The 18,180-nt window shown below is 43.5% G+C and overlaps 1 protein-coding gene across 1 annotated transcript; it reads left to right on the top strand.

Annotated features, from left to right (window-relative positions):
* The first annotated feature begins 4,074 nt into the window (after positions 1–4,074).
* Positions 4,075–16,044, top strand: LOC139452104 (uncharacterized). The gene is made up of 2 exons (XM_071233426.1): positions 4,075–4,162; positions 14,386–16,044. Exon 2 carries the CDS (start codon positions 14,393–14,395, stop codon positions 15,374–15,376), a length of 984 nt encoding a protein of 327 aa, XP_071089527.1. The 5' UTR covers positions 4,075–4,162; positions 14,386–14,392; the 3' UTR covers positions 15,377–16,044.
* The last annotated feature ends 2,136 nt before the right edge of the window (positions 16,045–18,180 follow it).

An 18,180-nucleotide genomic window follows, 5' to 3' on the forward strand; every position in this document is an offset into this window, starting at 1 on the left:
AGTATACATTGAGAAACGCCGAATTGCTTGTCTGCATGATTGTTCACGAATATCCTCGCTACGGCCCACCCCAATGAACAAACGAAGAAATGCACATCCAATCTATGAATTTACCTTAGTGTCTGACGCATCTTTAATCACCTTTCAATGATCGGCCAGTTGATCAATGATGACTGACACACGTAACCGCCACAGGTTTATTAACAACTTCGGAAATCTCTCCCGTCACGTTTATCGTGTCGGCCGTTTTGACGTCTTGTACTTGATGTAAATGTATTACGACGCGCTGTCATTGTGCCTGACGTACTGAAGTAGTTCTTAACAGACCTTTCTCATCTAATGGTGATATTATTTGAATACATGTGTTGCGTAAGATGTTTCTGAAGAGCAAGTTGTGCATCCATGCGCTCATGTCACCTCTCTTTTTGAGGAACTATTTTATTCCCCGATATAACGGGATGTTGTATGGCTGTCAGTGAAAACATGAAGTCACACGTACTAAATAAAATTATGTTTATATCTTGGCCTACATCCTTTGAGGTAAGAAATTGTGATAAAAAAGTTATAAGAACTGACTTTGAGTGAGTTCATTGGAGTATGAACCCTCATAGAGTGAGGGCCAAACATTGTACGTACGTCGTCGCAAGCTCCGACGTTCATTATTAAGTTTGTCAAGTTACTCGAGATAAAAAAATAATGCTTTGGAAAGACAAATATCCTCTATGTATTGAGTTCATCAGGTATACATGACGCGTTGGACATACATTTCTACATAAAATAACATTAATTGGGATTAGGTTTATTCAGTAAAGAAATGTAATTGAAGGTAACGGGCGTCGATAAAATTGTATCTCAAGTTACGAACTAAATGATAATATCAGAGGGAATAAATAGAAGATGGGTATTTGCATTTCAAAGTTGTTTAAAGGATTAAGAAATGTCTTTGAAAATATTATGAATGTATTTACTGAAGGGGCGGGGTGAACCAATACACAGTGTAGGCATCTGAAGGGGCGGGGTGAACCCATACACAGTGTAGGCATCTGAAGGGGGCGGGGTGAACCTATACACAGTGTAGGCATCTGAAGGGGCGGGGTGAACCCATACACAGTGTAGGCATCTGAAGGGGGCGGGGTGAACCTATACACAGTGTAGGCATCTGAAGGGGCGGGGTGAACCCATACACAGTGTAGGCATCTGAAGGGGCGGGGTGAACCTATACACAGTGTAGGCATCTGAAGGGGCGGGGTGAATCTATACACAGTGTAGGCATCTGAAGGGGGCGGGGTGAACCTATACACAGTGTAGGCATCTGAAGGGGCGGGGTGAACCTATACACAGTGTAGGCATCTGAATGGGCGGGGTGAACCTATACACAGTGTAGGCATCTGAAGGGGGCGGGGTGAACCTATACACAGTGTAGGCATCTGAAGGGGGCGGGGTGAACCTATACACAGTGTAGGCATCTGAAGGGGGCGGGGTGAACCTATACACAGTGTAGGCATCTGAAGGGGGAGGAGTGAACCTATACACAGTGTAGGCATCTGAAGGGGGCGGAGTGAACCTATACACAGTGTAGGCATCTGAAGGGGCGGGGTGAACCAATACACAGTGTAGGCATCTGAAGGGGGCGGGATGAACCTATACACAGTGTAGGCGTCTGAAGGGGGCGGAGTGAACCAATACACAGTGTAGGCATCTGAAGGGGGCGGGGTGAACCTATACACAGTGTAGGTATCTGAAGGGGCGGAGTGAACCTATACACAGTGTAGGCATCTGAAGGGGCGGGGTGAACCTATACATAGTGTGGGCATATGAAGGGGCGGGGTGAACCTATACACAGTGTAGGCATCTAAAGGGGCGGGGCGAACCTATACACAGTGTAGGTATCTGAAGGGGCGGGGCGAACCTATACACAGGGTAGGTATCTAAAGGGGCGGGGCGAACCTATACACAGTGTAGGTATCTAAAGGGGCGGGGCGAACCTATACACAGTGTAGGTATCTAAAGGGGCGGGGCGAACCTATACACAGTGTGGGCATCTGAAGGGGCGGGGTGAGCCTAAACACAGTGTAGGCATCTGAAGGGGGCGGGGCGAACCTTTACACAGTGTAGGCATCTGAAGGGGCGGGGTGAACCTAAACACAGTGTAGGCATCTGAAGGGGGCGGGGCGAACCTAAACACAGTGTAGGCATCTGAAGGGGGCGGGGTGAACCTATACACAGTGTAGGCATCTGAAGGGGCGGGGTGAACCTATACACAGTGTAGGCATCTGAAGGGGCGGAGTGAACCTATACACAGTGTAGGTATCTGAAGGGGCGGGGTGAACCAATACACAGTGTAGGTATCTAAAGGGGCGGGGCAAACCTATACACAGTGTAGGTATCTAAAGGGGCGGGGTGAACCTATACACAGTGTGGGCATCTGAAGGGGCGGGGTGAACCTAAACACAGTGTAGGCATCTGAAGGGGCGGGGCGAACCTAAACACAGTGTAGGTATCTAAAGGGGCGGGGCGAACCTATACACAGTGTAGGCATCTGAAGGGGCGGGGTGAACCTATACACAGTGTAGGCATCTGAAGGGGGCGGGGCGAACCTATACACAGTGTAGGCATCTGAAGGGGCGGGGTGAACCTATACACAGTGTAGGCATCTGAAGGGGGCGGGGCGAACCAATACACAGTGTAGGCATCTGAAGGGGCGGGGTGAACCCATACACAGTGTAGGCATCTGAAGGGGGCGGAGTGAACCTATACACAGTGTAGGCATCTGAAGGGGCGGGGTGAACCCATACACAGTGTAGGCATCTGAAGGGGCGAGGTGAACCTATACACAGTGTAGGCATCTGAAGGGGCGGGGTGAACCAATACACAGTGTAGGCATCTGAAGGGGCGGGGTGAACCTATACACAGTGTAGGCATCTGAAGGGGCGGGGTGAACCTATACACAGTGTAGGCATCTGAAGGGGCGGGGTGAAACCATACACAGTGTAGGCATCTGAAGGGGGCGGGGTGAACCTATACACAGTGTAGGCATCTGAAGGGGCGGGGTGAACCTATACACAGTGTAGGTATCTGAGTGGTGTATCCATGTTATACTGCAACATGGTATCTCAGTGGGGAAGCACTATAAAACCGGGAATAGTCCTGACTAGTACAAGCGCTTAACACGCACACACGCACACGCACGCACGCACGTGCACGTCGCTATATGAGAACCATAATCACACACCTCACTATCACCACTGCTTGCAGTTGATTACAATGTGTGACCTGGCCCATGGCATGCTTGTCGTAAGAGGCGACTAATGGATCGGGTGGTCAAGCTCACTGACTTGAATGAATTGATGAATGTCATTTTATCCCAATAGCGTAGAATGATGCTCATGATGTCAATCACTGGATTACCTGGTCCAGACTCGATTATTTATTGACCGCCGTCATATAGCTGTAATATTGCTGGGTGTGACGTGAAACAAACAAAAGAAACAAACCATAACATGACAGGATGAAACGTTGCTGATGTTCTCAACCACTGGACCACTTGGACTGACCGGGAATGTACCAGAGTGAGTGAGTGAGTGAGATTGGTTTTACGCCGTTTTGAGCAATATTCCAGCAATATCACGGCGGGGGACACCAGAAATGGGCTTCACACATTGTACCCATGTCGGGAATCGAACCCGGGTCTTCGGCGTGACGAGCGAACGCTTTAACCACTAGGCTACCCGACCGCCCCGGCATATACCAGATGTGATTTACCTCGAATGTTACTAACCTCATCGAAACACTATTCACTAACTGACGCACCATTGTGAGGCCCGCTATGAAATGCTGATCGCGACGGACATGCTCGGCAGTTCACAACATTTAAAGTATCCAGCCCCGTCTAAGATATTTGCATACAAATACACTTTTATTCATCAATGAATTACACCACGAAGGACAACCGACCAAACATGTATGCTTTGAATACAGCGGTTATTAATAACGTACATCTAGCCCCCGGGTAGGGATGGGGTGGGGGGGAGGGACGCGGGTTTATCTAGGTCATCTGGGGCTGCCTGTTGTAGACTATAAGTTAACGCCACGGAGTAGTGACTGACACTTCAGCCAAAGACGATAGCAAGCTGCGCGTGCATAGATCTGCTTAAGCATCAAGGTAAGGGCTACATTACATTTATTTAAATGTTGAAATGTTACTGCATATCTATATTTATTTATTCATCATTAAGCATCAGTATAGTTACCACTGAATCATAGTGGCAAAGGTAGTGCGTGTCATAACCGAATAGTATCTCGTAGATTGTTTGTTTGTTTGTTGTTTAAAGCCGCACTCAGCAATATTACAGCTATATGACGGCGGTCTGTAAATAATCGAGTCTGGACCAGACAATCCAGTGATTGAAACCATAAGCATCGATCCACGCAATTTGGATACATGCATTAACCAACACAGCGAGCCTGACACCCGATCCCGTTAGTCACCTCTTACGACAAGCATAGTCGCCGTTTACAACAAGCATGGGTTGCTGAAGACCTATTCTACCCCGCATCTTCACGGGTCATCTCGTAGATGTTTTTTGTTGTTATTGATATACGTTTACGTTATTGATAAGTTTTTATTATCTCGGATGGTATGCGAATTTATGTTTATTAAAGGAAACGTTAGAGAGCGAAACCCCGTTAATCCGGACGTTACCTTCCAGTAAAATCGAACGGATTAGCGAGTGTGAAGATTAATTATCCGAGGTAACATGTTCAGCTCACCATCATGGTTTTGGGTCTTATATATGACAGAAACTGTTCACTTAACTGTTATTATTTCCAATCACGTTGATTTAAACAGAAACATTAGAATGATGCTTTTAAAAGGAACATGTCCGAAGAATTCTGGGGATGTTAAAGTTCATCATATGCTGAGCCACTGATTCCTTGGCGTGGTGCCCGACGTCGTCGATGGTTGCAAGTTCTGCCAACCAACAGTTAACTTGTCCTTTATTACGTTAATATTCACAGCCACTGTGATATAGCTCAGATATTGCTGGCCTAAAACAATATTCACTCATTCACGTGGTTAGTTCTATTATTCGATCGTTGTCACAGTGTCCCCGTTTACAGGTAAATGGTCAGTCTTTTTACCGGTAAAATTAGGCTTGGGCCGGTAATTATTGTGACTGCCAGTCCCTCTGGTCAAAACATTGTCGACAGTAAACAATATATAATTTTCGAACGAAGTCAGCTTGTCTGTCATCATCAGTTTTCCGTTGTCTATTTTTAGAGCAAGGAAATAATATTTTGCTTTGCTTTGGGGTTCAGTATCTATTTGTAGTGACTTAGTCTTGAACCAAACTGAAATATCAAGAAAAAAATTGTGATTGAACTTTGTGTGAATGACATGTAGATCTAAATAAGACGTCAGAAATGACGTCACTGAATTTGTCAGCCATGAATGTACACTGCATTGAAATTGATGTTGAAAGAATGAAAACAAGGTATATTTCATACGACTTTTATTGGTTCAAAATTGGGACTGACAAAAATTGGGTAATTTTTTTAAGCTGCCAGTTTCAAAAGCCAGCGGGAATACTGGCTGGTCAGTTTAGCGGTGATTATCTAGGGCGGGTCTGCGTGCGCTGCGGGTGTTTGATCACAATTAGGTCAGGTTACGGCAGGCAGAGGTCAGTCAAAATATCACCTCGAGTGTATTTCCAAGATCTCTTTTTATCCACTCTGCTTGAACCCACGGGACCCCACCGATTCGAATATTCAAAATGTGTTGGAAATTATTAAGCAATTTGATATAATGTGTAAATGTAATGTTTGCCAAGACAGCGTTCAGTCGAGAAGGTCAAATATTGGGTAAAGGTTGCTTCCAAAACACAACCACAACAGTTGAAGAAACGTACGGAATGCGTTTGCAATACTTTTAAACTAAAAGATATTTCTGTTTTTATTTTGGAAAAAATGAAACAAAACAAACAAACAATGGAACACGTGCGTCCTATGGCCGGCGAGGTGGTGTTGGGTCGGGAATAATTTGTCCCTCCGCTTTACAACCAAGAATGGTTTTAATCATTTTCTATACAATATTTGGGGGAAATTTGCAAACCTTTTGATTTGTAGGTAAATAAGACTGTGATTTTTTATGGCTGCACAGAAACAGTGACACCTAGGAAAGGGAAGTATGTTATTTGGTGTAACCTTGAACGTCCTCGGCCTTACGGCACTAGCCAGTACATATGCCACTTTAGTTGACACGCCCTATACCAACAAACCTGAAGTGACATGCATTGAAATTATTCAGAGCATATCTAAAAGGTATGCCTTTCACCGGTATCTGTCCTTAGAAAAGGCTTGAATCCCTACACGTCTTCGCTTGGCACGAATCTAATACACGGGCATACTTATCCCTGCAGAGCGATAGTCTCTGGTACAGTTCCTCAGACGCAATTCATGAGCCCTCCCGACTTACATGGGGATCGGAAAGAGAAGGGTGGAGGGGAGGGATGACAATTGGTTTAACGTCTCGTTAAAGATTGTAGCACGCGCATGCACGTGTGTGTGTGTGTGGTTGCATGTACTAGTCCGGACTAATGCCTATAGTGCTAGTCTACTGAGATACCATGCCGCAATTTAACATGAATACCCCATTCAGACACAGTATACTGACCCCGAGCCGACCAGTCCTTGTTTTAGCCCCTTAATGCCGAGGTAACAACAAGTACCATCTTTTGGTATGACGCGGCCGGGGATCGAATCCCTGACCTTCCGCTCTCCAGGCGGACGGTCTACCACTAGACCACGGAGGCGGCCTCCGGGCAGACCCTTTATCCACTAGGCCACGGAGGCGGCCTCCGGGCAGACGCTCTATTAACTAGACCTTGGAGGCGGTCGGAGATAGAGTGTTCAAGTCAAGTTGCTGTCCCTTGGCTGGTTGTGTGTCATCGAACCCTGATGGCATGGTTCTTTGCTCATGCTTTCAGTCATCGGTTTGGTTGGTCCCGACTTTATTATTTCTTGCTGAAGTGATATAACTGGACTGTTCTTAATTCTGACACCCTCAAGCTACCAGATGTCGAAATACTGTTAAGTAGAGACAGTAAGACAATCTATTCACCCGTTAATTCAGTGATTCACTGCGTTGACGCCAGGGCGTACCTGGGTGTAGAGAGGTAAGGGCACGATGTTTACACTATGTCACGTCGCAGCTCAGCGCAGCTCTTTGTCACGTCGTGGGTGTTTGCCCGCCTTTATCTGCCGAGTCAGCGAGTACAGGGTGCGTGACGGGCCATCTACGACTGACAAACTTGAAATATACTGATTTGAATTAAATTAAGTGACCCTTTCAAAATGGATTTGAATAGTTAGTTTCAATAGCTAGGCCCTATCGATGTGTGCATCTTATGGTGTCAATTTATAGTAGCCCATGTTGGTTAACGACCCGTGAAGATTCCGGGGTAGAATAAGTCTTCAGCAATCCATGCTTGCCGTAAAAGGTGACTATGCTTGTCGTAAAATGCGACTAACGGGATCGGGTGGTCAGGCTCATCGATCCCAATTGCGTGGATCGATGCTCATGATATTAATCACTGGATTGTCTGGTTCCATGATTAGAAAACACATTCCGACTACATTTTCACGATCTGGTAAGCGACGCTTTGATTGGTCGGATGAAAGGTCGTTGGGGCGTGACCCGTAATGGGATGTCCTCAGATCTTTGTTCAGCGATAGCGAGAACTAAGATCTGATTTTAATCAGATTGTTTATTTTTTATGTGAGATATCAATAGTAAGTACAGCGTCTTTAAGGATGATGATAAATAAAATGTACAAGCTTTAAAAATATTTACCCGTATTTAAATAATGATGACTCCCTCAATTGAATCCGATTCCAGCAATGTGGGGCAAGTCCATTTTATACACGGGTGGGTATTTTCCTCATATTCTCACAATCCTCACTTTGATTTCCTATACCTTACCGATTGTCATATCTCTCCTGCTTTTCGATGCGATCGTTCGGCCGTCGCGTTTTTCTGCTTTACCCAGGTATATATCTATGGGGAACAACTCACTAGACACTTCCCTCTTAAATATAACGTCGTCACCAAGTTGCGAGTGCATGTTCGAATCTCTAGGAATGACGCTATGATAGAACAACGTCTTTACGTGAAATCAATCACGGTTCGTTCTTCAATGTTCTTTGCAATCTTATATATATATACACGTATGTGTATGTGTTCGAGTATTACTTTTTGCAGGTAGTCTATAGAAGTCTTACAAGAAGAAGAAAGAAGAAGAAGAAAATTGTTTTATTTAAGTGTCACCCGGCGTTGTATACAATAATACTTCAATTTGGTAAAATACAGGCAGATATATATAAAAATAATAACGCCAGCCGGCCTATAAAGGCCTATGCGACACATGTTACACAGTAAAAAGCATGTAATATAAAGAAGAATTTTTTAAAACCACTTAATTACATTTGAAATACTAAGAAAATTAGAGTTACGAACCATGGTGTTTTATCAATTATATAATGAAGGACTTACGACGGTTACACATTTTAGACAATGATACGGCTATTTTCTTACACAGGGAATTATTGGACTTTGGTAGAGAAACTGATCAACTGTGGACAGCTGAGGGAAAGAAGGATTACTAGTAGAAGCAAACTGAAAGAGGTCGTAACGCAAATCAGCATAAAGTTGACAAAACATAAGAAAATGAAGTTCATCTTCGACAGAATTACTGTTGCAGAACTTACATATTCTCTCCCCAAGGGGGATAACTGGACGTGAAAACCTACCAAGTTCTACCTGCAGCGGGAGTGTTCCACAGCGGAACTTAATTAGTATACGTCTCTCGCTTCTATCAAGAGGAGAGTTAACATAAGCTTCTACATGCAAACGATTTTTAAACAAGTGATATGTTCGTAGTTTATTTCCATTATCGTTTCCTTCATCATAATAATCATCCCAAGTCATCCCATAATTGGGTACACCAGTTAATATAATCAGCATAGATCAAACCCTGTTTTGAAAGATCAAATTCTTACATCGACTTCCCGCTCATAGATACCTTCAGGCTGTGAGATACTTCTTGTGCGAGTAAGATATGGTAGTATATAAGTAGTATATTTTAGCTATCAGTATAACACCACCTGAATATCGTTTGATGAGAGCAAGCCATGTGTTGGCAAAACACCGCAGTTAAATAAAGAGTTTGGGTCAAGTCTGAAATATATTGCAGACGGTATTCGAAGCAGCCACAAATTCAAGATGGCTGCCAAAAACATGCCAATAAACCTGTATGCATGACCATATCAGGGCTAGTTAACACAGGTAGATTATATTTTTAAAAAACTAGGTTTGGGGGCGTCAAGAGTTATGTTCCTTACCTCAAACAAGTATTTTTTTGGTAATTTTATCCAAAATTCCAAGATGGCGGTCCAAATTCCACCGAACATCTGCCTCTCCTGTTGCTGACTTGAACCTTATCACAAAAGAAAGCAAATATTTCGTCATGAATAACCTCGATATGGGCTCGTATACATTATACAGAGGCCCCTTTTTGTGTTTCTCAACTGCTGTTCCTCAATATGTGCATTGGGTAATTCAAAACATGGATGATGTAAACAATCTTGATTCGCACTGAATTACTCAACAAACATCTTTTCAAGCCGCTTGTATTTGATGAGGGAACGCAAGCACTCTCAGACGGAATAAACACGAAACATTAGACACGTTAACAAAAGAAGGTCCCACTAAAATCTTGCATTTACAGTAAAAGCAAATATGCATTAGGACACATCTATTAAAGCAAAGGGTTTGAAGAATTGTTTGTCTCAGTGAGTTTAATTCATGAGATGTGTTTAGATACACCTAGTGTGTCACATGGAATAAAACAGAAGAAATACATCCGAAAAAGCGATTCTTTGAATGTTACTTCTACTAAAGGAGCATACTTATGTATGAGTTTGTCAAACAAACTGCCGACCCGTGAAGATCCGGTGTAGAATAGGTCTTCAGCAACACATGCTTGCCTTAAAAGGCGACTATGCCTGTTGTAAAAGGCGTCTAACATGAACGGGAGGTCAGGCTCGCTGACTTGGTTGATGCATGTCATCGTTTCACAATTGCGTGGATCGATGCTCATGATGTCAATCTCTGGATTATCTGGTCTCGACTCGATTATTTACAGACCGCCGTCATATAGCTGGAATATACCTGAGTGCGGTGTTAAACAACAAACAAACAAACAAACTGCCGGGCAAACGAAAGTATACACCCATGTTTGATGGTGGCAAAAAGTGAAACAAGAAATGGTAATGTATTTGATAAAAGTATGATAGTTGTGTTTTGGTCGAGTCGGCGATATTGTAGTCATTTTCATCAAGTTGTATACAGAACTCTTAGCATAGTTTGCACTGATGAGTCGAAATTGATACTCATGCAATGTTTCGCGGAATTTGACGCACGGGCGTTTGATTTCATTACGCACGTGTAGGGCTTGTTCATCATTTTTTGGAAAGCAGAAATGTGAGTTTGGCATTGGTACAAATGCCAATATAGTTTATATACCGAACCACAAAAGAAACGTCACCATGAGAAACCTTATTTGCCCAAACACTGTAAACATACTTTGAGACATATTAAAAAGATGAAACTTGGCAAAACTGATCACCAAGGTTAAAATGAAAGTGTCAAATGTTGAAACACAACAGTAGTCTCTGAGAAAATGGCATCACAAGTCAGTATCTCTTGTGTCCGCCACGTGCATTGATGACTATCGTGCAACGTCGATACATGGAATGGGTGAGGCGGTTGATGAAGGCCATAGGCACTTGAGCCCACACTGTAAGGAACGCCTGACGCAGTTCAGCTGCAGTTGTCGGCCTTGGTCGGACATCATTCAGCCGTCTTTGAATCTCGTCCCACAGGTGCTTAATGGGATTTAAATCGGGACTGGGGGCGGGCCATTGCATGGTTCTGATGCCATTCTGCTGGAGGAAGTATCTTGTTGCTCTTGCAGTGTTGGCACGGGCGTTATCAGGCTGAACCTTGTGGTTACGGTGACGTGCCAAATGAGGTATGGCGTGTAGTCTCAAGACTTGATCAATGTACCGAGCTGCTGTTCCACCGTTGTCTGTCCCTGGACCCGGCGATGGCGTGGAGTCAGAATGGGTCCTCGGTGTGGCCTGTGACAGTGCAGGTGTCTGCTCGTCAGTCGTCGACGCACGGTGTCCGCACAAATGTGTCGCTGGTGTGTCCCCATGGACTGTCAAGCAGTTTCCGTAGCAGTAACAAAGCGATCTTGAAGATGCTGTCGCACAATCTGGCGATCCTGACGTCGGGTGGTGACTCTTGGTCTTCCACTACGTGGTTGGTCATCTGTAGTGTTGGTGGTCTGGTACCGTTGCTGGAGCCTGTATATGGTCCTTACGTGGACTTGAAATGCCTTGGCTACTTACCGGGCGGTTTGTCCAGCTTGCAATCGTCCCAGGGCTTGGTGTCGCTGATTTCTTGTCAATCTTGGCATGTGGTAGCAATTCAATAACGAATGAATGTTATCCGATCTGGGTGGATTTTTATAGGGCAAGAAATGGGGGAACGCATGTGCATTTCAAATTGCACGGAACTCACGTGCATCGGGGTACCATGGCCGTTGCCGTGATGTGTTTGGGCGATCGGTTTTATTGCCATCTGCTTTGTTTTTTTATCATCAAATTTAATTTTTCCGGACAAGGTAATGTTTAAGTTTAGAAACTTTGACCAAAATTACCCAGATATTTAAATGACAACTTTTCATGCAATGTTACTTGGGGTGACGTTTCTTTTGCGGTTCAGTATATGATAAATCTGATCTGAGAGCTTTAGACGTCATCAAGTTCCACGGAACACTTACACTAAATATATGTACGTAACACAGTGTCACATGTACATGTATTTCTTTGGTAGGGCCATATACTATATCAAGAGAATTGGATATTCATTTCATTTTAGTCCTATGACTACCATCACCTTCGGGGTGGTGGGTGGCCTTGTGGTTTAAGCGTTCGCTCGTCACGCCGAAGGTCCCGGGTTCGATTCCCCACACGGGTATAATGTGTGAAGCCCATTTCTGGTGTCCCCAAGACGTGATATTGCTGGAATATTGCTAAAAGCGGCGTAAAACCATACTCACTAACTCACTCACGAACCATCACCTTCGCTTCATCTGTGCAGGTTCATATTGATAAAAAACAATACATCCACTATATATTAAATACACACCGAAACTGCTAACTGTACATTTACACACATCAGTAAAATCCCAGGGAAAGATAATATCCGTGGTATAATGTTACCTTTTTGCCTCTTTCGGGACCTCCGTGGTCTAGTGGTAGAGCGGAAGGTCCGGGGTTCGATCCCCAGCCACGTCATACCAAAAGACGTTAAAAGATGGTACATGTTGTTACCCTGTCTGGCGCTCGGCATTAAGGGGTTAAAACAAGGACTGGTCGGCTCGGAGTCAGTATACTGTGTCTGAGTGGATATAGTACAAGCAGCCACACAAACACACACACGTACATGCACGTCGCTATATAAGTGCAATAATGTTGGACGCGACGTCAAACCCCATTTCACCTCACCTCACCTTTCGGGACTCGGGTTGGGATAAGTCTAAAGGTGTCCAAAGTGTATCGTAAGTAGCGGCTACATTTGGTCATTGATTTGTCTCGGTTAGTTACACCGCGGCGTCAAACAACAACCAACCAATTATACCATTACGGAACGAGCCACTCCTTAAGATGGCACCAATTGTTCACGCTCAGGGTAAGGGTCATAGACAGGAACTGCGACCATGTTCTACAATTTCGTCTGTGTGTTGAAATGGGAGAAGGAAGCCGACCTGATCACTCATGTTCTCCAGCTTTTGTTCGGCAAGGAAATTGGGTGTCTTTGGGTTGATAAGCGTTGCAGCATCGCCGAAAAAAACATTTAATCTGAGGGGTGTTGCTTGATATTATTTTCCAAACCTTTGCCCAACTAACCACACACCGCCATGGGGTGTCTGGCTTGATATTGCTGCATGAACCTTTACCAAACTAACCACAAACCGCCATGGGGTGTTTGGTTTGATATTGTTGTATGAACTTTTACCAAACTCATCACAAACCGCCATGGGGTGTTTGGCTTGATATTGTTGTATGAACTTTTACCCAACTCATCACAAACCGCCATGGGGTGTCTGGCTTGATAGTGCTGTATGAACCTTTACCCAACTCATCACAAACCGCCATGGGGTGTTTGGCTTGATATTGCTGTATGAACCTTTACCCAACTCATCACAAACCGCCATTGGGTTTCTGGCTTTATAGTGCTGTATGGACCTTTACCAAACTAACCACACACCGCCATGGGGTGTTTGGCTTGATATTGCTGTTTGAACCTTTACCCAACTCATCACACACCGCCATAGGGCGTTTGGCTTGATAGTGCTGTATGAACCTTTACCCAACTCATCACAAACCGCCATTGGGTTTCTGTCTTGATAGTTGCTGTATGAACCTTTACCCAACTCATCACAAACCGCCACGAGGTTTCTGGCATAATACTACCCCTGCGTCACAGGGCCATATGACACAGTTGAACCAATCAACTCAACTCGAAAGGGTCACGCACTCACGAATACGGCGTAAGCGTTTGGCGTCTCAACGTGCGTGATTCCCGTGCACCCTTTCGAGTTGAGTTGATTGGTTCAACTGTGTCATATGGCCCTGTGACGCAGGGGTAGCATTATGCAGATCGCTGCTTATAATTAAATTCGACAACGTAAAACATGTTTTATCTACAATAGCTTAACCAAGACGGTTGTATATATCAAAGCATACAAAAATGACGAGATTGATAAACAACATTCCAGGTGTATGGATACATACTGTGGAGTGACATGAATCAGGTGATTGTTTAATTTATGCACATAACTTGATACGCCTACACAATCAGTAGCCAATCAACGGAGAGTAGGATGAAAAACGATTCATAGGACCTGTCAATCAAGGCAAGAGGCCAGAAGAACTGCAACAGTTAGTCTGTAACGAACTGGAACAAATATGTCAGGGAGAAGGCGGCTGTTTCAAATGACATGGTCAGCTACGCGAATTCATACAGTTGGCATATCGGTTTTTCGATTCATTCCTCAATGAACCGAAGACAATACACAGTCAATCCTTAAATTCATGCAGTAACACGTGACCAATTCAGCTAATCAGAATGCAGGAATATCAATGAACACAACGAAAATTTAATTATTAAAGTATGGGAGTTACGATCATCTTAGTGCTACGATCGCTTTGTGGAACAGGGCCTGGAATAATAAATGGTCGGTCTCTTGTTTTCAGATCCAAGATGAACGGCTGTGTATGCGACCCCCTGCACAAAATCCCGTGGGAAATTGCCAAGGAGATGGTCGGACTGGCCGCATACGCTTCCTGGCACGCCTCCAACACACTGGCGGGAAAGAAAGGCGATGCTGCGGAGGATCTCAAGAAGGCTGACCTCCATTACAAGCAATTCATGGAGTTCGGGCTTCCGACAGAAAAGGTATGCCTTATGTTCAAGGATATGGCCTGGGCAGCGGCCTGGTCCACAGCCCACGAGCGAATGGGAGAAAAGAGCGAGGCTGCATCCAACAAAGCCCGTTGGGAGGAGAAGTGTAAAGAGATCGTTGCGTCAGGAGAAATCGATGCAGGTCTTGCAAATGATCTCAAGGAGTTGTGTTGGTACTCTGGCTGGCACTCCGCAAACACCAGGAAGTTTTTAGGTCTCTTCCACAGAGATGATGCCCAAAAAGATGCTGAGCGGGTAGAATCGTTGTATCAAAACATCGGAGGAGACTGTCGTCTCGTTTGTATCGATTTTATCCAAGACAGATGTACCTTGATCAATCCCACGAAACCCAAGTTCTTTGCAGAACAAAGGCTGGAAAATAAAAGCGATAGCGAACAAGAGATGTCCTGTTCCTTCAAGCACTGGAACACACAGACAAAATCCTGGAGCACCAGTATCAAGTGGAAGTTCACAGTGGCTGGCGCAATAGCGGGTCTCTATTTCGTGGCTGGCGGTATAATGGCCTCCATGTCGTACAGCAAGGAAACAACTGAAGGCGGAAGCATCACAGACGGAGAAGAAAAAACCTATAACTTCAATGTAAAAGTTGGGCCAAAGAGCATGGTCACCGCAAAGGGAATTGTCCAAGAGGCTACAGCCGAAGTTCCTTACTTCATGATCTTTGACATCGGTGGTAAAAGATACTGCAAGGAAGGACTTTGGAGCGGAATAGTTGCTGGGAGAGTGGAGTACGAGATTGGGGAGACCATCCCCCTTGATTAGTGACCCGAGGAGATTCCGTAATGACTTTTAGACCATTGATAATGCCAGTTTAGCATCAATGTATCCTTAGAGACATTAGAATGAGTGGACAGTGTAACCGTCTCCAAACATCAGCAGCGTGTCCCTGGTCTTGTAAATCTGTAGGGACTATGTGGTTACTTCCATGTTTGATGACAGGTCAGGGGTCAACCATTTCACATTCGATTAGTGATGATGAAGGATCTGTTAGAGATTTGTTATATTTTGTTCACTATTATTTTAACACGTGCATTTTCCTTAACGTACAAAAGAAGAAAATAATTCTTTCATGTAATTGTGTTGTGCATAAACCAAGCAAAACAAAGTACATTCAATGTCGAATTATATTTTCCGAGATCACCTACCACAAACCACCAAGTCTTCCAGATAACATTTCATGGACGAATGTGTGATGTTTGTTCGTGTCATGGAATAATTGCAACGTATCGATACTTTGATAAGTCGTTGCACCACATCTTAAAGAATAAAGAAATATAATAGCATATATAACTTAGTTGTGTACGGCTTCTTGGCAATGTGTTCTTTCAGTTTCAGTACGAACAAAGAATATATATTTTGTTGTTACCAAACATTATTGTACCTTATATAGAGTTCTAGTTGGTCATCAAAATCAATATTGCAAAATAAAATATTTGACTACCTGTTAAATTGTTGTTCTCTCATTAACTGAATTTGAAAAGAATGAGTTACATTATTGATTATCAAGGGTTTGATTCAAAAGTGAGTGAGTGAGTTGGGTTTAACGCCGCTTTTAACATTATTGTAGTTATATCACGGCGTGTCAGCTTAACGTGGGAGGAAAGCCCGAAATGATGCAGGTCTCAGACGTATACCACTTCGGTAAAACCCACGAGCACAGGTATGGTGTTGACAAACCTAGAAACATAATCGGGGCGAACCGGGATTCGAACCCACGATCATTATCCAACATGTAAGGTAAAGTGCATTATCCAACATGTTCGCGCAGAGACCATTATCCGACATGTAAGGTAGAGAGCATTATCCAATATGTTAGGAAAAGAGCATTATCTAACAATTAAGGTAAAGAGCATTATCCAACATGTAAGGTAAAGATCATTATCCAACATGTACGACAGAGAGCATTGTCCGAGATGTAAGGTAGAGAGCATTATCTGACATGTTCGCGCAGAGAGCATTATCCAACATGTACGACAGAGAACCATAACCAACATGTAAGGTAAAGAGCATTAACCAACGTGTAAGGTAAAGAGCATTATCCAACATGTGAGGTAAAGAGCATTATCCAACATGTGAGGTAAAGAGCAGTATCCAACATGTTAGGTAAAGAGCATTATCCAACATGTAAGGTAAAGAGCAGTATCCAACATGTTAGGTAAAGAGCATTATCCAACATGTAAGGTAAAGAGCAGTATCCAACATGTTCGCGCAGAGGGCATTATCCAACATGTACGACAGAGAACCATAACCAACATGTAAGGTAAAGAGCATTAACCAACGTGTAAGGTAAAGAGCATTATCCAACATGTGAGGTAAAGAGCAGTATCCAACATGTTAGGTAAAGAGCATTATCCAACATGTAAGGTAAAGAACAGTATCCAACATGTTAGGTAAAGAGCATTATCCAACATGTAAGGTAAAGAGCATTATCCAACATGTGAGGTAAAGAGCAGTATCCAACATGTTCCTACAGAGAGCATTATCCGGCATGTTAGGTAAAGAGCATTATCCAACATGTAAGTTAAAGAGCATTATCCAACATGTAAGTTAAAGAGCATTATCCAACATGTAAGGTAAAGAGCATTAACCAACGTGTAAGGTAAAGAGCATTATCCAACATGTGAGGTAAAGAGCATTATCCAACATGTGAGGTAAAGAGCAGTATCCAACATGTTAGGTAAAAAGCATTATCCAACATGTAAGGTAAAGCGCAGTATCCAACATGTTAGGTAAAGAGCATTATCCAACATGTAAGGTAAAGAGCATTATCCAACATGTGAGGTAAAGAGCAGTATCCAACATGTTCCTACAGAGAGCATTATCCGGCATGTTAGGTAAAGAGCATTATCCAACATGTAAGGTAAAGAGCATTATCCAACATGTAAGTTAAAGAGCATTATCCAACATGTAAGGTAAAGAGCATTAACCAACGTGTCAGGTAAAGAGCATTATCCAACATGTGAGGTAAAGAGCATTATCCAACATGTGAGGTAAAGAGCAGTATCCAACATGTTAGGTAAAGAGCATTATCCAACATGTAAGGTAAAGAGCATTATCCAACATGTAAGGTAAAGAGCATTATCCAACATGTGAGGTAAAGAGCAGTATCCAACATGTTCCTACAGAGAGCATTATCCGGCATGTTAGGTAAAGAGCATTATCCAACATGTAAGGTAAAGAGCATTATCCAACATGTAAGTTAAAGAGCATTATCCAACATGTAAGGTAAAGAGCAGTATCCAACATGTAAGGTAAAGAGCATTATCCGACATGTTAGGTAAAGAGAGCCATAACCAACATGTGAGGTAAAGAGCATTAACTAACGTGTAATGTAAAGGGCATTATCCAACATGTAAGATAAAGAGCATTAACTAACGTGTAAGGTAAAGAGCATTATCCAACATGTAAGATAAAGAGCATTATCCAACATGTAAGGTAAAGAGCATTATCCAACATGTTCCCGCAGAGATCATTATCCGGCATGTTAGGTAAAGAGCGTTATCCATCATGTTCGCGCAGAGAGCATTATCATAAGGTGAAGAACTGTACAACGTGTAATCTGGAGA

This window comes from Haliotis cracherodii, unplaced genomic scaffold (assembly GCF_022045235.1).
Source record: "Haliotis cracherodii isolate W230 unplaced genomic scaffold, xgHalCrac1.p SCAF_10, whole genome shotgun sequence".
NCBI lineage: Eukaryota > Metazoa > Mollusca > Gastropoda > Lepetellida > Haliotidae > Haliotis > Haliotis cracherodii.

Coding starts and splice junctions, on each gene's coding strand:
- LOC139452104 (XM_071233426.1), top strand. CDS start 14,393: ATGAACGGCTGTGTATGCGACCCCCTGCACAAAATCCCGTGGGAAATT.